A 24,640-nucleotide genomic window follows, 5' to 3' on the forward strand; every position below is an offset into this window, starting at 1 on the left:
GATCTGACTCTCTCTCTCTCACTCTCTCTCTCTCTCTCTATATATATATATATATATATATTATATATATATATTATAGATATTATTATTATTATTATTATAGATATAAAATATTATAGAGAGATTATTATTATAGATATAATATATTATAGAGAGATTATTATTATTATTATAGATATAATACATTAGTAATTTATAAAATATATATGGCGACTAAGCTACACTGAATATTCTGCGTTTCATCCACTGTAGGATTCGTCAGGCTTATGCGCGAATTTTGTGGTTGCCTCTTGTTTTTATATATGTTGAGGATTTCTAGTTAGCCAATCAGCTTTCTAGTATCCACCGCGCCCCCTCCTATCAGCCAATGGGCATGCATTTTATCGAACAAAGGATCTGTTTTAGAACTAGGTTAGTGGTTTAAGGTAGATCTTTTCCCTCTTTTTTTATATAAATATATGAGTATACCTATGTGTACACACACATATACATATATATATACATATATGTGTGATCGTTTATGTATATTCATGTTTATTTAATTTATTTATTTGTTTGTTTTCTATTGTTATTGTTAGTTTTAAAGCTATTTTGTATCGCTATTCTAGGGTGAGTTTTATTTTGTGAACACAGTTGTTTGCTATTTCTCGTCTACAGTTTAATAGATCTTGAGGTTCTTTAAAGTACAGGATAGCAAATTTTTCATGGAGGCATAATTTACATGGGTCGTCTAAGTGTCTGCACGTGGTAGCTTGTTTCATTATTTTCCATTCCACTACCGGCGAATGTCCGCTTTCTTTGAGTTCCCAGTATTTATTCGCTAGTGTTGTTTTTATACGGTGTTTTTTATTTTTGAAGGTACTTTTGTGGTCATAGTATCGGGGTTTAAAATCTAAGGAAGTCATGCCTATGTAATATTTCTTGTTAGTTTTTTTTTCATTTTAGTTTTTGTCCATTGGTTATTGTTATTTATTAGAACTGATTTTCTACATTTTTTAATGATGTTGATTGTGTATTTGCCCATACCATAAATAATAATAATAATAATAACGAACAAGATAAATGCAATTGTAGACACCGCACAATTTGCCCAGTCCAAAATAAATGCCTAACAACAAGTGTAGTTAATCAAGCAACAATATTTGCGAAAGAAAACCCGAATAACAAGAAATATTACATAGGCATGGCTTCCTTAGATTTTAAACCCCGATACTATGACCACAAAAGTACCTTCAAAAATAAAAAAAACACCGTATAAAAACAACACTAGCGAATAAATACTGGGAACTCAAAGAAAGCGGACATTCGCCGGTAGTGGAATGGAAATAATGAAACAAGCTACCACGTGCAGACACTTAGACGACCCATGTAAATTATGCCTCCATGAAAAATTTGCTATCCTGTACTTTAAAGAACCTCAAGATCTATTAAACTGTAGACGAGAAATAGCAAACAACTGTGTTCACAAAATAAAACTCACCCTAGGATAGCGATACAAAATAGCTTTAAAACTAACAATAACAATAGAAAACAAACAAATAAATAAATTAAATAAACATGAATATACATAAACGATCACACATATATGTATATATATATATGTATATGTGTGTGTACACATAGGTATATTCATATATATATATATATATATATATATATATATATATATATAAAAGAGGGAAAAGATCTAACTTAAACCACTAACCTAGTTCTAAAACAGATCCTTTGTTCGATAAAATGCATGTCCATTGGCTGATAGGAGGGAGCGCGGTGGATACTAGAAAGCTAATTGGCTAACTAGAAATCCTCAACATATATAAAAACAAGAAGCAACCACAAAATTTGCGCATAAGCCTGACGAATCCTACTGTGGATGAAACGCAGAATATTCAGTGTAACTTAGTCGCCATATATATTTTATAAATTACTAACTAGCTCTACCTACGTATTGAGCACTTTTGAAGTAAATACTTAAAGTTTACGCATAAATCTATACTTTCGTATATTAAATTTATGTGAGTAAATGAAGTAGTTATAGATATAATACATTATATAGATATTATTATGGATATAATATATTATAGAGAGATTATTTTTATAGATATAATATATTATAGAGAGATTATTATTATAGATATAATATATTATAGAGCGATTATTATTATAGACATAATATATTATAGAGAGATTATTATTGTAGATATAATATATTATATAGATATTATTATTATAGACATAATATATTATATAGATATTATTATTATAGACATAATATATTATATAGATATTATTATTATAGATATAATATATTATAGAGAGATTATTATTATAGATATAATATATTATAGAGAGATTATTATGATAGATATAATACATTATATAGATCTTATTATAGATATAATATATCATAGAGAGATTATTATTATAGATATAATATATTATAGAGAGATTATTATTATAGATATAATATATTATAGAGAGATTTTTATTATAGATATAATATAGAGATATTATTATTATAGATATAATATATTATAGAGAGATTATTATAAAGATATAATATATTATAGAGAGAGTATTATTAAAGATATAATATATTATAGAGAGATTATTATTATAGATATAATACATTATAACTACTTCATTTATTCGCATAAATTTAATATATGAAAGTATAGATTTATGCGTAAACTTTAAGTATTTACTTCAAAAGTGCTCAATACGTAGGTAGAGCTAGTTAGTAATAAGGCATAAGCCTTACGAATCCTCTAGTTGGATGAAACGCAGAATATTCAGTGTAGCTTAATCGCCATATATATTTTATAAATTACTATAATACATTATATAGATATTATTATTATAGATATAATATAGAGAGATTATTATTATTATTATTATAGATATAATATATTATAGAGAGATTATTATTGTAGATATAATACATTATATAGATATTGTTATTATAGATGTAATATATTATAGAGATTATTATTGTAGATATAATACATTATATAGATATTGTTATTATAGATGTAATATATTATAGAGAGATTATTATTATAAATATAATATATTATTTAGATATTGTTATTATAGATATACTATATTATATATAGATATTATTATTATAGATATAATATATTATAGAGAGATTGTATTTATAGATATAATATATTATAGAAAGATTATTATTATAGATATAATATATTATAGAGAGATTATTATATAGATATAATATATATTATAGAGATTATTATTATAGATATATTATATTATATATATATTATTATAGATATAATATAGAGAGATTATTATATAGATATATTATAGAGAGATTATTATTATAGATATAATATATTATAGAGACATTATTATTATAGATATAATATATTATATAGATATTATTATTATATATATAATATATTATATAGATATTATTATTATTATTATTATAGATATAATATATTATATAGATATTATTATTATAGATATAATATATCATAAAGAGATTATTATTATAGATATAATATATTATTATTATTAGTATTATTATTATTATTATTATTATTATTATTATTATTATTATTATTATAGATATAATATATTATAGTGAGTGGCGTTATTTCCGCTGACATTAGTCAACATTTTTTCAGATGTACATGAATACATTGAATTTGTTAAAATTCCGTAAATGTGTGTAAAATTACGTATTTTTTGGAATATATCGACTCCCATAGCAATAAAAAAAAAACAAAAAAAAAAACGCACAGTTCACCCAGACAGAATGAATCGTTTTGGCTAATTTTTCGGTATTATTATTTTTTTTTTCAGAGTTAGATCTTTCTAACGATACAAATTTTGTCATTGTTTGATGCGTCTGTAAAATGTTTATAGCAAACATACAAACACACACAGACATTTAGGATTTATATTATAGCCACTGGTCGTAGTTGCGGGCCATATAAAACAGAGAAAACTTAGATTGATTTTAAACATACCTGTTATTCTTAGTATAGAGGATTTTTTATGTCTGTGTATCATAAGCAGAAGAATATTTAACTCACCTAGGAGAGGTATTACAGAACATATATATATGAAATAATTGTATTTTCCTTAGAACAGGAAATTTAAAGCACGTATATGAAATAATTTTCCTTTTCAAGGACGGGTAATGTAAAATATATATTTAAATATATATACCTAGTCTCAGACGGGTGATATAAATACATATATGAATCCCTGGAAACCTCTAGAGCACTTTTAAAAGCAAAATAATCATGCTTCTTTCTAACCACCACCGCCATCACCGTGTCGTTATTTACAGATGACAACATTGTAAATTCAGAAAAATATCCCTATATCCTCTATATTATTTCATTACTGGAAATGTATTGGGCCTTATTGTCTTCTAAGTTTTGTAGCCTTGATTCTAAATCCCCCATTGCTATTTTTGGTGATCATTGTTGTTTCAAATAAAGTTAAAATTTAAAAGAATTTTGGCTTTTGCTGAATTCTTTTTTTTATTGTTACACAATAGTTTTTCCTGTCGTGTAATTTCTGATGGCAGAGAAAACAGAGTGTGCAGATTTCCACCATCTAGAAGTGTTGCTGTAATTCAACTGTGAGACAAATTTTAGCAAGAAGCAGGTTTAATTTAGTTTTGCCAGTCCCACAAGGAGGATCAATGAAGAAAGTTATGCCTTTGTCCTTAACGTTTTCCAGTACGCTGTGATAAATATTCCTCTGCTCATCAGTCGAGGTACAGTTGGTTGCGTGAATTAAACACATGCTTGATAATAATAAGGTTGTTGGTATATTCTGTCATTTATATTTCTTATTTCTTAAGGCTCTAGCATTACACAATTAGTAAGTTTATGATTAAATGACTAGGCTCGATAGTATAGGTCACCAATACACATACAAAATTATAGGAGAAAATGCAATTGCCATATTTTCATTTTGCACTCATGTTTGATGAAGAAAGTCTGTACACATATTTTGTAATTCTTCCCAGAGCAAATGTGGTTGATCAATCTTACACGCTGTGAGCATAACTACAAAATGTCGAATCTGACACAGCTCGCTCAGAATTATTTTTATAGTATTTGCGGGTGGGTATACTGACAAAGAATATCACAGTTAAATTTTGGCAAATATTCCCCAAAATGGAGTGTTTATTCCGAAAGCCGTTCTTAATATGGAGATGTTAGGGGTGTCCATTTCAAAAGCCGTTCTTAAGATGGGGAGGTTATGGGTGTTTATTCTGAAAGCCGTTCTTAATATGAAATTACTCAAGGAAGTGAAAAAGTCGTGATTGTTTTGTTTTACACGCATGCACATTATTCATTTCTTGGTTGTGAAAAAATGGATTTATTTAAAATAAAAAAGATGAAAAACACCGCACTTTTAGGGTGTACAGATCTGCGGGAAGCTATTCTTAACATGAGGTGAAGATGGTGTTTTGTAACTAATCTGTACTTTCACCTATAAATTTAATTAAAAAAGATATCGTAAAACGAAATTTTGGCGTCAGGCAAATTATAAAAAATTTCAATTCAATATTTTACTGTCATTGACTCGTGAATGCACATGATTCGCCCCCGTTTCTTTTGAACTACTGTTTTCATCTTGCGATTCAATTCGGACTACTATTCTCAGCTTGCGTGTTTTTCTCACGTTTCAGTTTAGACGGTTAGCTGATAATAGTAGTCCGAAAGATGAAAAGATGTCGAAGTCGGTAAAGAGATAAGAGGTAAGTCAAGGAGTAAGTAAGACGAGAAAGTGAACCCCCATCCTAAATGCCATTGAATTTATTTTTTGTAAAAACTGACGACAGCGGTCTGTTTTTTGGCTTGTTTTGAAAATAAAACGGAAATTTAAATTTAATTTCGTCTCATTTTAATTTTTAATTTTTAAACTGCGCATTCGCGAGCAAAACCGAAAACTCGTCGTTCACGCTCGAAACGTCAATTTGTGTAGGTTTTTAGGTATGCTAACATAGCGGAGGTTTCGGGTGTATAATCCGAAAGCCGTTTCTTACCTTGGGGAGGTTGGTGTGTCTATTCAGAAAGCCGTTCTTAACATGGAGAAGTTGGAGTGTCTCTTACGGAAGCCGTTCTTACAGTGGAGTGGTTGGGGCTGTCTATTTCGAAAGCCGTCCTAAACATGGGGAGGTAAGGGTGTTTATTCCGAAAGCCATTTGTAATTGTCAGCATACCCGAAAACGTATCCTAGTCGACAATTTAGATTTGAACCGTGAGTAGGACATAATGTAAAAAATACCCAAAATTTTACCAAGTTGACTTTTATTCGTTATAAAATTTGTAAACATTTTTATATTTATAAAAAAAAACTTCTGTTTTATAATATAAAATGTACGAATGTTGAATTTTATTGATTCGATTGCTTTCGATTGTATTGGCGCTTAAAATTAAAACTGAGCGAAATTAAAATTTCCGTTCTATTTTCCAAACAACCCTAAAACGGTTTGTAATTTATGATAATCACCGGAAAAAAGGTAAAAAAGGGTGAAAAACGCATTTTCAGTGGAAAGGGTACTCTGGTACAGGGTCACCAATAAAACTTTAAACATGTGCACAAAAAGGACATGTCAAAAATATTCAATTCAAACAAAAAATACAACGCTATTTAATATAATTATCGCCATGAATTTTTCCAACGCTAAAATAAATCATAAAAAATATAACATTTATATTCTGGGCAGTAGCTTTTCTTTTAATTCACAAATATTATTACCAAAGGCAAGAAATAATTTATTAATCGGTTTAAATTCTGCAAAAAACACATGTTTTTTTTTTTTGATCGAATCATTCATTCGTGTTGTACAAAATTACGCAAAGCTTAGAACTGAAAAAAGAAGTTTAAAGGTAAACAGAAAACTGTTATTTTTTCACGTAGTAAAACTACACAAACATATCATGAGCTAAGAAAAACAAAAAGAAAGTGTCAATGGATCGATATGAAATCTAATAAAATCAAAGATTAAACCAATATAGAGACTGTCATTTTTTCTCCAGTTATTAATTCACATAAAACTAGGTAATATTTATTTTTAAGTCATTCTTAACGATTGTTGTTGTTTATTAGAAGCAGCTAAAAAGATCAAAGCATGCAAAACAAAATATGATTTTTAAATTGGACGATAAGTTAAAAAGTAAAGAAAAAATTAAAGCTTGTTTAATCGAATTGATTGATATGTAAAATGAATCCTGATTTAATTTAATACACAAAATAAATTATATAAAAGTTTATTATTAGAAAACAAAATATGATTTTAAAATTAAACGACTTCAAAAGTAAAAAGAAAAGCTAAAACATGTTTAATCGAATTGATTGATATAAAATGTATTTTGATTTCATTTAATGAACAAAATATGTCATATAAAAAAACTCCTATATTGCAAAACTAAATCTAATTTAAAAATTGAATGAAAAATAACGACTTTATATTTTTTTATAAAATAGCGACTGACTGTTTTTGTTTTTCGACATGTTTTGTTTTTGTATGTAAGTTTTAGGTTAATTTGATCATTTAATTTAAATCACAGAACAAATGCAATTCACTAAAAAAGTAAATGAAACTAATGTATTAATAAAAGCTTTCGAATAAGTAAAATATAATAAAAGCCAACATTTCTGAAAAAGTCTTAATTAAAAATTGAACATTGTTAACCAAAATAGCGACAACATAAATATTCCGTACATACCCGTCACGGATTGTTGGCATCACATGATAAAAATCACGTAAATTGTTTATGTAAATAAATAAATAGCCCATGATATACTTTTGCTATAATAAATGACGTAATTTCCGAGGAAATGACTTCCTTTAAGTACATGTATAATGTTTTCTCCTAAAACGATATATATTCTCATTGATAGTTTCTCTACCTCATCGATTTTCTGTGAATCTTGCATATTTTACCATTTTACACGCGACAATTACGTAGATTCCATTTTTTTACTCGCAAACCAGTATTTCGTTCGGTGTTATATTGAAGACTCACTTAATACCAATTTCTGCTTGAAGTAATAAAAAAAAACATCATTTAAGAGATACGACGTCATTTCCGTTAGCGTGAGTTAGCATTTTTTCAAATCTAGATAAATACATTGAACTCTGTTAAAATAAGGTAATAATTATATTGGATTTGCCGGCAAATATCTAACCCCACATAGAAAAAAAAAGGTCAGTTCGCCTACTGAAAATTAATCGTTTTGGCCAATGTTTCGATATTTTTTCGAGAGTTTGATTTTTCTTACGATACCAGTTTTGTCATTATTTGATACGGCTGTCACAAGCTTTTCGCATACAAGCAAACAAACAAACAAACAAACAAACATAAGGACGACTTTCCTTTATATAATAGATAATGTAGTTAGTATATAACATACTGTAATGTAATATGGAATGATTATACTTGGTTGTCATATGAAACAGTTTCTAACTGTCTTTATACTATACTAACATTGATTGGTTGTACATATGCTTTCATTTTCAAAGCAATCTCTGCATGAGTAAATAGTTCCATCTAATTTAAATATAATATACTGCAAAAGTACTTTTTCGAGAGAATTCATGTGCATTGTATTTAATTGTTAACACTGTCACACGACCCAGAATTATTTTTATTGTTATTCATCCCAAACAAGGCACAGGGCCACTTGGGCGTAAAAGGCTACTATTCTGAACCTTATCGACATGAACACAATTTGAGATTTTGAGCGGCATTATATCTGTTTACATCACACGTGTGCATGTCAGTATAGTCACGGAAAGAGGAAACCAGAAGGAATAAACTATTAGAGTAGAAGACTTTCTGGCATCCAGAGATCTCTATAGTAAGGGTGGAAAGAAACATTGTGAGTTTATCAGAGTTTCATTAAAATACTTGTAAACCAAGTTTATCAGTCTCATTAAAATACTTGTAAACCAAGTTTATCAGAGTTTCATTAAAATATTTGTAAAGCAAGTTTATCAGAGTTCTATTAAAATACTTGTAAACCAAGTTTATCAGAGTTCCATTTAACTACTTGTAAAGCAAGTTTATCAGAGTCTCATTAAAATACTTGTAAAGCAAGTTAATCAGTTTCATTAAAATACTTGTAAAGCAAGTTTATCAGAGTTTCATTAAAATACTTGTAAAGCAAGTTTATCAGAGTCTCATCAAAATACTTGTAAAGCAAGTTTATCAGAGTTCCATTAAAATACTTGTAAAGCAAGTTTATGAGAGTTTTGTTAAAATACTTGTAAACCAAGCACGAGGCTGCAACATTGCGGCGATGAGACAGGGTTAAAGTTTAGTTGATAATACGGGAGATTGGATACTTGACTTTCGATTATGTCTAGTATAGAGAAACTAGTAGGAGATGCATTAGTTCAAATGTGGCCACGCTAATTCATCTTATCTCCTCCGAAAGCAATATCAACAGACAAATGGGCTATTTTTGATAGGGGTGAGCTGTCGACGACCTGCCTCCATAAAGAATCGTTCTTTAGTTCCCCCGCTAACCAACAATCACGAGGTTGTTTGCTCAGCAACCGACAAGACTAATATGCTTGCCAGCCGGTTTGCCTCGAACTCCACACTGGACCCTACTAACCACCCCCTGCCTGACTTTCCTTTGCGGACAGACGGCACGCTAGACGATCTAAAAATCACCCCTGCTCAGGTACACGCTATCATAAAAAACCTTGACACTTCAAAAGCATGTGGACCTGATCTCATCCCAGCTGTGCTATTAAAAATGTGCTCAGCCGAAATAGCTCCAGTTCTCTCCAAACTCTACAACAAATGCCTTAATGAATCATGCTTTCCGGACTGTTGGAAAACTGCTTCTGTGGTACCAATATTCAAGAATTCTGGCGAAAGAACTGACCCATCAAATTATTGCCCCATTAGCCTCCTCCCACTTTTCGCCAAAATATTTGAGACCATAATTAACCATGCTCTAGTCCGAACCTTACAGATGCTAAACTTATGACTGACAAACAATATGGATTTAGACATGCCCGTTCCACAGCTGACATCCTCACTGTAATCTCTGAACGTATATACCATTCACTGGACAAAGCGGGGGAGGACAGAGCGGTAGCTCTAGATATATCTAAGGCTTTTGACAGGGTATGGCACAAGGGTCTCTTCAGGAAAATTAAATCATACGGCATCACTGGTAGAATACTTAACATAATTAAATCCTTCTTAGATAAGAGAAAAATCCAGGTTGTCCTCGACGGTCGTACATCTAAACAGTGTGATTTAAATGCGGGAGTGCCTCAGGGGTCTATCCTTGGACCTCTATTGTTCCTAATATTTATTAATGACCTCCCCGACAAAACTGCCTCTGAGATAGGTATATATGCTGATGACACTACATTCTATAACAGGCATGACAGAAAAACAAATGAACACATTTCTAAAGAAATAGCAAATAGACTAGAGGATGACCTCCAATCTGTAGTGGAATGGGGACATAAATGGATGGTCACGTTCAATGCTGCCAAGACTAAACTGGTTTCCTTCAATAATTACAAGAAACCTTCTCTGCCACCAATAGCAATGGCCAGTGACTCCCTGTCTGAGAGTACATCTTTCAAACTGCTTGGCCTAATGTTCACAGGAAACATGAGTTGGAACAATTATATTGAAAACATTGGCAGGGCCGCTGCGAAAAAGGTAGGCTCTCTCTACCGTGCTAGAAAACTACTGACACCTGAAAGTATCCTGTACCTCTATAAGGCCACCATTCACCCATGTATGGAGTATTGTTGTCATATTTGGGCTGGTGCATCTGCTACTAGTCTCTCGCTCCTAGACAAGGTTAAAAAAAGAGTCGCGAATCTGATAGGCCCTGAACTGGCATCTAAGCTTCAGTCTCTGTCCCATCGACGAAACGTTGCATCCCTCTGCCTGTTCTACAAGTATTTTAATGGTGAATGCTCTGACGAACTGCAGACACTTATGCTCCCACGACGTAGACACCGTCGACAAACCCGACAGGCAGCTAAATCCCACCCCCACACAGTAGAGATCCTCAGATGTAAAATATATTTCTACTCCAGTAGTTTCTTCCCCAGAACCGCTAGACTCTGGAATTCCATTCCAAGTTCCTGCTTCCCTAACTGTACTGACATGCAGAAGTTCAAGTGCAACGTGAACCGACATCTTGCTGCCCAAATCCCAACATAGTGCCCCAGTAGTTGCTGCCCCTGATAGTAGCCCCTACACCAAAGTGGCAATGCGCCTTGTTTGGGGTGAAAATGTAATTAAAAAAATGTTGTTTCATGTTATCATGGTTTGTTAGAACCGAAAGCATGATGTTGCATTCTGGACTTAACTCTAAAAGATGACATTTTGACTCATAAGAGTTTATTATGAGCTTTATTTTTTTCAGCGTTTTCTAAATTTCAAATAGAAATAACAGAACTCTGGCAACGTATAGTCCGAGCTTATTAGATTTTATCTCTGGTTCCGCTTTATTTGACTTCCTATGAAGGTAAGGTTGGCGGCAATGTCCAGATTTTATGTGAAAAATATCTAGTTCCTAAAAAAAATAATCATAATAAAAATGTCTTACGCAAAAAAAAAAACGTCTCAAGCAATAAAAATAATATCTCATTTAGAATGGAGAAAGTAATACTTGGTTTTCGAAGGTTGGGTCATTTGCTGAAGGAGGATTATATTTCCTCAAAAGGAGGGCAGTATCTTTTTTACTATTTGCCCTAATAGTTACGATTCGGAATACTAAAATTAGAAAAAGATTTTTGTGTTTGACTTGATTTCTGGTTGGTTGAAATAGCTTCACTGTCATTGATCATTTGAGACCACGTTTTATAAACAGAAGATTTTAAACACAATATCACACTACCAGTGACTGGAAATTAGAGTTGCATAATCACATTCCTTATTACAACATAAGTATGAAGAATCATCACACAATTGCTTGTATTGTACTTGGCTTGTGTTTAATCATAGGTAGGTGTAAAAATATTATTATTATTATAATAATAATAATAATAATAATAATAATAACAATAACAATAACAATAACAACAATAATAATAATAATAATAATAATAATAATAATAATAATAATTATTATTATTATTATTATTATTATTATTTTTATTATTATAATAATTATTATTATTATTTTAAGTTAAGGCGTTTAAACTCAATTGTTTTTTTTTTCGGTGTTTTTAATTTTGTTAACTAATATATGTACACACATATACATATAAAGAGAGAGAAAGAGAAAGAGAGAAAGACACATGCACATATAAAATAATAATAACATTATTAGTTGGTTATTTAATTCATTTAATTAATCTATATATATTTACACACACACATTTATACAAAATTACATAATTCATAAGTTTGGATAAACGTATAAAACGTATGAAAAAGAAATATACAAATATAAAAAGATTAACTTACAAGGGTTTATATAATAAAAGATATTGTTTTCTAACAGAGGATTTGTAACTAAAAAGATTTTTCATGTGTTCTAACTGGTTGAAAACCGTAAAAAAATATATCTATATAAATATACATATATACATAATATATATATATATATATATATATATATATATATATAGAGAGAGAGAGAGAGAGAGAGAGATAGAGAGAGAGAAAGACAGACAGATAGACAGCCAGACAGATTGTCAAAATAAGAATTAGATAATTTAATTTAAAATAAGATTTTGAGAATAATACACAGTTCAATATTTTAGGTGAAGCTTATAGATAGAAGGAATTAAAAAAAGACAATATAAAGATAATTAAAAATGCTAATAAAATTATTTTTGTAGGAATAAAAAGCATATCCATCCGATATTCTTAATAATGTCATTTCTTGTTGAATGCATGATTAAACTCATATGCATAAGTATATATCTTATATTATAGTTTTTTGTTTACACCATCTATCTATCTCTCTCTCTCTCTCTCTCTCTATATATATATATATATATATATATACAAATATATATACAAATATATATATATGTATATATATACCATTATATATATATATTTATCTATATATTTATATATATATATAAATGTATATATATATTTATATATATCTGTACACTGATATTTATTTATATATAATATATTTATACATATATATAAATACATATATATTTGTATGTAATATATTTATATATATATATTTATATATATATAAATATATTTATATAGGTATATATATATATATATATATATATATATATATATATATATATATGTATTTGTATATATATATATATGTAATTTTATGAATCAATATTAGTGTTAGAGCAACTAATCAGAATCAGAATCGGGAATCGGAAAATTTGGAAAATTTTGGGTATCAGAATCGGTGTCAGAAAATTGATGTATATTTTCCGATCCCGATACGATTCTTATTCTTGTCTTTATTAATTAATTTTTTTTAAAGAAAAATAGCCCAGTGCTGGTAATAATGATAAAATACTAAATATTTATTGATTTTAAACCACTAGAGAAGCTAAAATCGATATATTATTCCCCAAACGTTTTTTCATGTTTAGAAAAATCTCTGCATATTTTACATGTGATTTTAAGAATATCGAGAAAAATAACAATTTTATAGTAAAATACTTTAAGATTAAAAAAGAATCGAAAACGGAAATGGTGATGGTATCGGAGTCTAGAATTTAGCACAATATCGGTCATTGTATCGGAAGCGTGAAAAATATGGAAATCGTTCCATCATTTTACATGCATATATATATATATATATATATATATATATATATATATATATATATATAATGAAAAGACATGTTAGTATTTATAATATAGGTATATATATATAGATAGATAGATAGATAGATAGATAGATATATAGATATATAGATATATCTATATATTGATACATATTTATAAATGTAAATATTTTTCTTTATGTGTATGCATACATATATATATATATTTATATACATATATGTATATTCATTTATGAGTATATATATATATTTATATATAAAAATATATTAATATATATATATATATACCTTTATATATATATATTTATATATATTCATATATAGATTTATATAAATATACTTATACTTATATCTATTTAGCTATATACTAAAATAAATATTTACATATATATTTAAATATCTATATATATGTTTATATATTTAAATATATGCATACACATATATATATTTATATATGTATTTGTTAAAATATATCTATAATTTTATATATTTATATATATACTTATATAAAAATTTATATATGTGTATTTATATATATGTTTATATTTATGTATATTTGTATATATTTATTTATATTTGTATATATTTTATTTATATATATTTATATTAAATATATATATTAAAAATATATTTATTTATATATATATTTAGATATATGTACTTATATGTACTTATACATATATTTATATATATAAATATATATATATATATATATATATTTAAATATCTATATTATATCCAGTGCTGGCAAAAAGAAAGTCTGCACTTGTAATTTTTTTCAATAACTCCAAATCTAAGCTAAATTTAATGTAACTGTTTAAACAACCTATACCTCATTTTATTCGCCTTTCATTACTCTATAATTTTCCATGTTTATATTTGACTTTTAATTGAAATGTTTTAATGTTCACGCCAATTAAAAAAATAACTTCAAATTGAGGAGGCAAAAAGAAAGTCCGCACAATAGAAAATTGTTATTTAAATGTAACTTTAGGACATTAATGCAACGCAAATACAGCAGGAACACAATGAACTTGTAAATGTTTAGTGGCATAGCCATTCTGCAATTTCAAAGCTTACAATATTTTGGAATTCCTTGAATTAGACTGCAGCAATACTCCGGAGAAAGGGTATCCCACTTTTTTAGTATGTTTGTCCTGTGGCCCACCTCTCTTGGGAAGTCACAAAAGGACTCCTGATCGTCTTAAAAAAACTTCGGCTCGTGTCGTCTGGTTCTTCGAGAGGCCGTCACATTGAATCCTGGTATGCTGAAAACGAATTGCAAAGCTCACGCAGGCAGAAAGAAAACAGACACTTGAAATTCTAATCTACCAAATTAATTTCACAAAAAATACAGATATTTTACAAATATATACACGTGAAGTTTTTAAGACATTTCTCTTCGGAGACGGCACTCAGGCGAATGGAAAAGGGGGTGGTCACGTCTTCAGGGAGCGATATTTTTATCTCGAGATTCTGCGTCAATCTCACTAATTTCGAGTCTTTACAGTAAACAAAAAATTGTTTCCATATATATTTATGTATACGTATATATTTTTTTAATTCTATTAGTCTATCTATCTATCTATCAATCTATCAATCTATCTATCTATATGTCTATAAAAGTGAACGTATCTGTGTGTCTGTGTGTGTATATTTCCTACGCAATGACTCGATGAAAGTCGATGTGATCGGTTTTCGGCCAGAATTTTGGCGATTAAGAGGTCAAAGTTAAACGATTTGACCTTTGAGAACCCTACCAAACTCCATCAACAATTTTGGGTCTAAACACTTGAAATTTTAGATAAAGGTTACCTGGACATGAATCTAACTTAATAACTTGATTTGAGCCCAACACAATAAATGTTAAGGGGTCATAATAGGGGTCAAAGTTTTAAAAAATTGACCGCTTTTTTTTTTATCTACATGCACCTCCAAATACCCGGGCAACGCCGTGACCCCATGCTAGTATATCTATAAAAGTGAACGTGTCTGTCTATCTGTCTGTCTGTGTGTCTGTGTGCGTACACTTCCCTACGCAATAACTCTGTCAATTTTCAGTCTACAGACTAGAAATTTAATATACAGGGTACCGAGATTTGGAAAAATCTATGTGACCCGTTTTCGGCCAGAAATTTCGCTGTTAAGGGGTTAAAGTTTAACATAGAATAAATATCGGGTAGATGAAATTTTTTTTAATTATTGTAAATAATTTTATGCATATTGTTATTGCATCAGTAATGATTTATAACTATAAGAATATTTTTCCACAATATTTTCAGACATTTTGACCTGAAAGCAACTTTCTTTAATTAACAGAAACGGAATTATCTTCTACCATGATAATCTCATACTCACACATTACTACTGACCAAAGATCTCCCATGAGAATTTGCTTAGTAAATCTTGAACCATCCTTCAGTCTCTATTTTAAACATGAAATTATAAATCCGCAAAAACGTTTGCACGGACTGCAATTAACAATAAATATGTTTTAAAACTATATCTTGTCTCCTGTTTTTAGTATTATTTACCTAATAAGACAAAGTAATAAAATCAATTATATTTCTATACAAAAAAAAAAACACTGTAATAATTATGTATAACAATACAATAAGTGTGTAGATGAACCATTATACAACAATTATTTACTAAAATAGTTTAAGTCAATTGTCAAATGAACTTCATTTCTCGCACATTTTTTATGACACGTGACCATGTCTTAGTTGCATGGCGTGCTAAAATCTACACATAATTTTGTTTCAGTAAAATCGACGACCTTTTAAACTGTGTAGAAGAGGCTGTTAGCAGTTGCGGTGAGGATGCTAAAAATATATATAGACGGTTATATAGCAGACGTCATATATGGACTCATTGATTGTAGTGGTCTCAGTCGCGGTAAATATTTTTTTTAAACTTTTATCTGCACGTTTTGGAGTTTACATTTATTTATTCATGATTTTTATTCCTTATAAACACTGTATTTTAGTGCGTCTATTTTTCACTATTACCCCCACCATCTCCAACGTTATTATAGAAAAAATACTGACTGCCTTTGCTTTCTAAAATTTAACATTCAGAGTCATATAGTAACACATAGCAGGGTATGGTGGTAATAAAAGTAAAACGGAACCATTTCCCATATACATTACAGGCGATTTATCTTACTTGTAGCTCCCAATTACATTCTTCACTTATTTTTCTACCCTCTTTTATTTTTGTATGTTTGGAGGGGTACAGAATTTTGTAATATATTTTTGTATGCGTTTTTTTAGTTTTTTTTTTTTGTCTCTAAAGCTCGTATGTTTTATTTCATTTATATGATTTAAAACAATCGCTAGGTTATATGTAAGTGTTAACTTACCCGGAAATTATCTCATTATTATTTAAAATATCCTTATATATAAAAAAATATTAAAAATAAAGGTAATGTACGTTACTGGAAATAATACTGTGCACGAAATTTTCGGTTTTATTAATTATACCCCAAAAATTAAGGTATAAGTGTACAACGAATCACGCAAAATCTTCTATTCGTTAACATCAAATGTATCACAAAGCAAGCACAAGATGCAATAATTTTTTTTTACAAAAGACGAACGTCCTGGTTCTTCACTTTTTTTTTTCGCAAATAATTTCTGTAAAGAAAAAAACATTTTTTTCCTTCAGGCGCAACGAATTCTTGTGATCATCAGTCGGAATTAAAAGGATGTCATGAACATATTCGTTCAATAGATTTTTCAAAGCGAACAAAACTCGAATATTCTTGCGGGTGAGTTTGCTCTTTTTGGATTTATTGTAGTCGCTTTTCGTTGTCTGGAATTTTGACGTCATGAAACTTACCTATATTTGTAGCCGGATAATTGTAATATACAAGACCCATGATGATATCCGCATTTAAAATAATGATAAATGTTTATTATACGTGAAGATGAATTTTCCCTTCTAGAGGTGCGGGCTATTTCTAACATCCTGACAATATTTCGCACACCTTTGTCTATCTTCCTAGGCAATATTTTAATCATGGAGTTATTTCCCTTGTTCCAAATTGGGTTGCCTGCGTTTATGTGTGTCGGTCAAGAAAGAGGGGCAGGCTGGACCTAAAAAAGAGAGGTAGCGAAAGGCAGAGAAGCAAAGAGAGACAGAATTTACATAAAATTATTGCACTAGGCAACGCCAGGTAACCGTGCTAATTATAAATAAAAAAAGTAAAAAGTGTTCAAAACATATACAGCGTACTAATACTAGTAGTACCACAGTGCAGCACGATGCAAGACGAATGCGTATTTATTCATCTGAAAATGCGTATTTATTCATCTGAAAATGCGTATTTATTCATCTGAAAATGCGTATTTATTCATCTGAAAATGCGTATTTATTCATCTGAAAATGCGTATTTATTCATCTGAAAATGCGTATTTATTCATCTGAAAATGCGTATTTATTCATCTGAAAATGCGTATTTATTCATCTGAAAAATCTTAAATAACTAGAGCTATTCCTACATGTTAGATCCCCGATTTTTAATTGAGATTAGCTGTCGTATAAAAATAAAAACAAACTGATTCCTGTAAATTGCTGTAGGATCAATTCGTTATTTTTTAATATTTATTTGGTTGATTAAGGTGACTTTAATTCCTCAAAATAAAGAGTTTATGTCACCTTCAATGGCGATTTTCTTATTACATGAATAAAAAATAATAAATTGTTGGAGTCATTGCTGTTTTCTTAACTCGTTTGGCTGAATCATGATGTCACATGTACGGTTTACATATTTGGTTTAAGATTAATTATCGAGTGTGCCGTAGCCCTTACCCTAACCTGGATCTTCCAGCCCTTATGAAAGGCCGCTGTAATATTGTCTTATGTACGTTAAACTGCAGCTACATAAGAAATTAAGGTTTTATTAAAAACGAATGTAGCAATCGAAAGGGGTGGCATGGCATTACAATGTATTCCAACGTTCCGAGTCTGGTTGTCACATGTACGGCCACCTGCAACTACCTGTTCAATTCAGGGTTTCAGTCAAAACGGAAAAGTAGCCATTGATGTTCAGTACGAGACCTCTAGGTAGGAAGTGAAAGGGTATGGTTGTAACGTTCAACAAAGGATCCCTTTGTATTGGATTGCTGGCAACTTATATTCAATAAGTTGTATTACATGAATCGTTGACAGTATGTATTGTTTCAGTATTAAATTCGGCCCTAAAAGGTTTATCTGTAAATCAAACAAACTCTGGAATATTTGTTGTTTCATCTCTCTCACATACATACTCCGCCTATCTTTCTATGTCTATAGATTGGTTGAAAAACACCTGACATTTATAGGAATTATGCTGAAAGATGCAATGATTTTTTCGTGATGATCGGGATGTGTATGGCAAGGTTGCCAATTACATCTATTTACCTATTTTATTTTTTACTGCAGACTGTATGAAAAATATGTGACCTGTGTTAAAGATTATCATCAGAGATGCCATATAACAGAAAGTAGTGTTTATCGAGACATGGAAATCAGAACAATGAAGTACATCTGTGGAAAAGGACGTGAATGTGGGTATTTCAAAAATATAACTTATAACATCTTTTTTCTATTGGAATGGTGTTTGTGAAATAGTTACCTGTAATGACCAGATCTGCAAAGAAGAACGTTGTGAAATGATGATTTTTTTACCTGTAAATAAAAAGTATGTAATAATACTAATAATACTTTATATCTATAACCGTTATAATTTTGATCCAAATTTGATCCAAATTAAAAAATGTTTATGAATTGAAAATGGATTTAATTTGAAATGTCTGCTACTGAAATTCAGATATCCATGTTTAAATGATTCTGAATATAACCATGCATAAAAAATTGGTACAATAATGTTGCGTGGTCTATGTTCGCGTTGGGCGTCCATAGATATTTACCAAAACATGACAAGTGTTTGGGGGCAAGAAATACACGCACACGCACACACACATGTACACACACACATATATGCATATATATATTCTGAAACTACATATATCAGATGATTTAGATAAATATATTTTAATTGGGATGAATATAGTGCAATAATAAGGTAGGAGTATGTATCCGCATGTAAATTTTAATCCTTTTTTAAATATCATCTTTTGTATTACCTAGACATGTTTGTTTTTGCATTGCAGTGTATTTAAAAACACGAGTTTGTTTGAATCAAACGAAAATAGTTACTAAAGTAAGTCAATGCATGCCCAGTAATCCTGGTTCTGTTCGTACAAAAGATGGCGCCTGCGAGTAAGTTTAATTTTATTACATTTTTCCAATACGTGATCCATTGAGTTCTTAAATTTCAATGTAGAAACAGTATTTTTTACACCTATTTTTTAAGTTATTGTGTATATCAAACATTTGATCTTATGTCCTTATGTACTATAAACAAATTGCATATAAAACAGACAGTGTTGTGACAAACTTCTTATTAAAAATATTGAAAGTTGTCATCAATTTTATTAGCTGAAACCCTTTAACAAAGAGACATAAATATTTTGATCAAACTATTAGTTTGTAAACTGTTTAGTCTTGTTTATGTATATCTAACATTTATTATCATATAATCTTAAAGTACACGATCTAATAAAAAACAACGATGAATATTTATTATGTAAATCAGCGCAATAAACGCATTTAACAGTTGTAAAACGCGATTGACACGTGACAGATGGATGCGTGCATCATTTCTAATGACTAAGAATATAAACTACTAAGTGATCCAACCTGGCAGATATATATGGGAATAACCTTGTTTAATATGATGACCAAACAATTATATATAAAAAAGAAAGAATTAATGAACCAATTTCCTCTAATGGTTTAAACGTTAATAATATAGTGTAGAAGCTTCCAAGGCGCGTGTAAGAAAACGTACACTTAAATTATAAAACACGAATTTAACTGATCCCATAGAAACAAGATGTGAAATTTAAAACTGTTATTGCAATTCTCCTATCGGATTACAATCACTGTTGGATGCCCACGATTATTGCCAATCCTTGTAGAAGTTGTTATATTCTTCAGTGCCTCTCACTGACTATTCTTTTTCTTCTAAAATGATCCATGGATGTTTTCTTATTATAAGATGCTGCCTCACTATCATGATCCCAGGTCTGTCACAGATGTATTTGTTTCCCTATATTTCCATTACTTGTGGTAGCAAAATCAAGTATGACATTAGCAAGTTTAATAAAGTAGATTCGACTTGATGCTCTTTCTCTATTTATAAACACATCACACATTTTTAAATCTAACGAGGATGGTACATGCAACAAAACAACAAATCAAGAAACAAATTGAAGGAGTTCTTACCTTATATCAGCCGAAACGTTTTAAGATTCGCACTCAAGATGAAAGTAGTAGTCTGAATAATCAAATAAGGACATATTATGAGTGCTCATCACGAAATTCAGAAATAGTAACATATTCAACATTGTGTATAAGTGAATTTTTTTTTCTAAGGAGCCAAAAGAAAAAATACTCGTCTGGAAGTTAGTAGCCAATTTGGTGCAGCTGTTCCTAAAAGAGAACGTCATTTCAATTTAAAACATTATTCGTTTGGTATAGATGAGTAGGAATTTGATGGAATATAATCATGGAAGAAGTATCTGATTCTCTTGTCTATCATCCAGGTTGTTAGTTTAAAAACCAGATTTAGTTCTTTCTAAATAATACTATTGTACACACAATATAGAGATGTGTACATATCCTCATTGATAATGAGCAAAGAAAAGGCAGAAACAAAACTTGATGTAACTCTATCAAAGATGCCCTTAAGCACTGCGACATATTGAAACAACGTAAATGAGGAAACAATCACTTTTTGTCAAAACGGCAAAGGTGCCACCATATCTCATGTGCAAGCGACATATAAAACGAAAAAAAAACTCTTGTTTTAGCTGGTTTGACTGAATTATTATTGTCTTGTTTTACTTCATGAACTATCCTTATTTGACATGAAGATTTTCATTTCTTTTTGTAGTGAACGAAATTATTTTAAAATAGCTCAAACCTCTTCTCATACGTGGAAACTTCTAATTAATTTTCACACGAAACCACATAAACAATTGGTACAGCTTACTAATATATCTTTAACCTGAATTATCATTGACAATTAACAATTTAAACATTAAAACAATGCATTAACAACGTAGAATAAATATCGGGTAGATGAAATTTTTTTTAATTATTGTAACTAATTTTATGCATATTGTTATTGCATCAGTAATGATTTATAACTATAAGAATATTTTTCCACAATATTTTCAGACATTTTGACCTGAAAGCAACTTTCTTTAATTAACAGAAACGGAATTATCTTCTACCATGATAATCTCATACTCACACATTACTACTGACCAAAGATCTCCCATGAGAATTTGCTTAGTAAATCTTGAACCATCCTTCAGTCTCTATTTTAAACATGAAATTATAAATCCGCAAAAACGTTTGCACGGACTGCAATTAACAATAAATATGTTTTAAAACTATATCTTGTCTCCTGTTTTTAGTATTATTTACCTAATAAGACAAATAAAATCAATTATATTTCTATACAAAAAACAATACAATAAGTGTGTAGATGAACCATTATACAACAATTATTTACTAAAATAGTTTAAGTCAATTGTCAAATGAACTTCATTTCTCGCACATTTTTTATGACACGTGACCATGTCTTAGTTGCATGGCGTGCTAAAATCTACACATAATTTTGTTTCAGTAAAATCGACGACCTTTTTAACTGTGTAGAAGAGGCTGTTAGCAGTTGCGGTGAGGATGCTAAAAAATATATAGACGGTTATATAGCAGACGTCATATATGGACTCATTGATTGTAGTGGTCTCAGTCGCGGTAAATATTATTTTTTTAAAACTTTTATCTGCACGTTTTGAAGTTTACATTTATTTATTCATGATTTTTATTCCTTATAAACACTGTATTTTAGTGCGTCTATTTATCACTATTACCCCCACCATCTCCAACGTTATTATAGAAAAAATACTGACAGCCTTTGCTTTATAAAATTTAACATTCAGAATCATATAGTAACACATAGCAGGGTATGGTGGTAATAAAAGTAAAACGGAACCATTTCCCATATAAATTACAGGCGATTTATCTTACTTGTAGCTCCCAATTATATTCTTCACTTATTTTTCTATCCTCTCTTATTTTTGTATGTATGCTTTTTGAGTTATGAAATACCATTTAATACATTAAAAAAGCTAGCACAGTTTTCTATTAATCTATAAAACATGTATTTTTTATTTGTAGGTGCACTTATTGGCATCATTGTTGCTGCTATAATCGTAGTCTACCTAATTGTGATTGTCATCGTGGCTTTGAACAGGAGACGTTAAATGCCAACTAATAAGAAAGATAAATCTTAATTGAAAGGACCTTTTTTACATAGAATCAAGAGTTTTTTTTTTCATTTGCTGCTTTTTGTCATCATATAGACATTGTAAAAGAGGATTCTGATTTCCTGTAGTCATTTGTGTTTTATCTATTATTTATATAATGTGGTTTGGTGATTTTGTTATCAAAAATAAAAACAGGGTTTCTTCATTATTTCTAAAATTACCTAGTTTTATAATTTAACTCACTCGGAAAATATTGCTTATTAATTTTAACATTTGCTTATTGAATTATAGCTCTTGCTTTACGGATTAAACCATAGTTTAAGGACGTGAGTTCTATACCTATTGCCATACAGAAATGCAACGTTATTCCGCTTTTTCAATAAGCTAAAGATGTCCATTCATATTTGCCTTTTTTAAAATGATTTCGTGCGAAACGCACGTTTTATCATTTAGTCATCGTTATATCTTGATTACTCACTGTTCTTTTTTTCAGGCAGTTGACCAATTTTTTATCGTTTATTTTGTTTTCAGAAAAAGACAAAGCCTGTGTATTTTTTTTATTGGGTTGGCTATATTGTAGACGATTATATGTCGTAGAATTTAATGTAACTATTTTAAAAACGGATTTCCAACTTTATCTTTTCTTATTCGAAAATTATTTTCTTTAATTATTGCTAATATCGATGTAGCTATTGTATTTATAGAGACAGAAACAAGGCACTAAAATGAGACATATTTAATAGCAAACAAGGATTCATTCTAAACTATTTAAAAATAATTATGAAAATAGGCGCACAGAACCCCCTGTTATGAACATAGTTCTCTAGTATTTATAGACTATTCCCGAAGTAAATCTTGTATTATTGAGCTATTGCGAGTCGTTAACAAGAAAGAAAACTCTAGGCGTTTTATGAGTTTGTGTTTATGCTTTTCTATAAAACATTATCCTTGCTTAAAATGTTAATAAAATTCAAATGAAATGTCTTTCAGACTTTGTAATTTAATTGAAAATTGTTATTAATATTTTCCCAAAGTTTCTCATGAATGTGATTATTTTTGGTGTACTGTTGATCTCACTATTCATCAAAAAGACGACTGCTATTCTCTTTTTCTACCTTTCTGTAATTTATTTTAATGTCGTAGATATGAATGGTAAAAGATGATCGACGAAAAACAATGCATTCAAATTAACTCATGCAAAAACAAAATTTTTGAATTTTTTATAATAGATTTCTAAAGAATGTTTTGGACTAATATCAGAATTTGTTACTTTAAAATATAAACTCTTATGTGGTGGAAATGCAGTGGTTATTTGATGTTGGATTTAATCAATCAGTTATTATTTGCGAAGCTTGAATAAAATACATCACACAAACACACACAGACAACACACACACATATATAATTTTTTTGTTATATATATATATATATATATATATATATATATATGTATATATATATATATATATAT

At 29.4% G+C, this 24,640-nt stretch overlaps 1 protein-coding gene across 2 annotated transcripts; it reads left to right on the forward strand.

The window, feature by feature from the left end:
• Positions 1-11,834: 11,834 nt before the first annotated feature.
• Positions 11,835-24,153, forward strand: LOC145256276 (uncharacterized). Of its 2 annotated transcripts, XM_080114962.1 has the most exons (7): positions 11,842-11,996; positions 16,547-16,678; positions 17,450-17,552; positions 19,208-19,332; positions 19,939-20,047; positions 22,527-22,657; positions 23,081-24,153. In XM_080114962.1, the coding sequence occupies exons 2-7, from the start codon at positions 16,603-16,605 to the stop codon at positions 23,164-23,166; spliced, it is 630 nt and encodes a 209-aa protein (XP_079971088.1). In that variant the 5' UTR covers positions 11,842-11,996; positions 16,547-16,602; the 3' UTR covers positions 23,167-24,153. The 2 variants fall into 2 exon arrangements, with proteins under 2 accessions (XP_079971096.1, XP_079971088.1); XM_080114970.1 differs by lacking the exon at positions 16,547-16,678 and having other exon boundaries at positions 11,835-11,996.
• The last annotated feature ends 487 nt before the right edge of the window (positions 24,154-24,640 follow it).

The sequence above is a fragment of the Euprymna scolopes genome, chromosome 3 (genome assembly GCF_053919585.1).
Source record: "Euprymna scolopes isolate OS-2025 chromosome 3, ASM5391958v1, whole genome shotgun sequence".
NCBI classification, from domain to species: Eukaryota; Metazoa; Mollusca; class Cephalopoda; order Sepiida; family Sepiolidae; genus Euprymna; species Euprymna scolopes.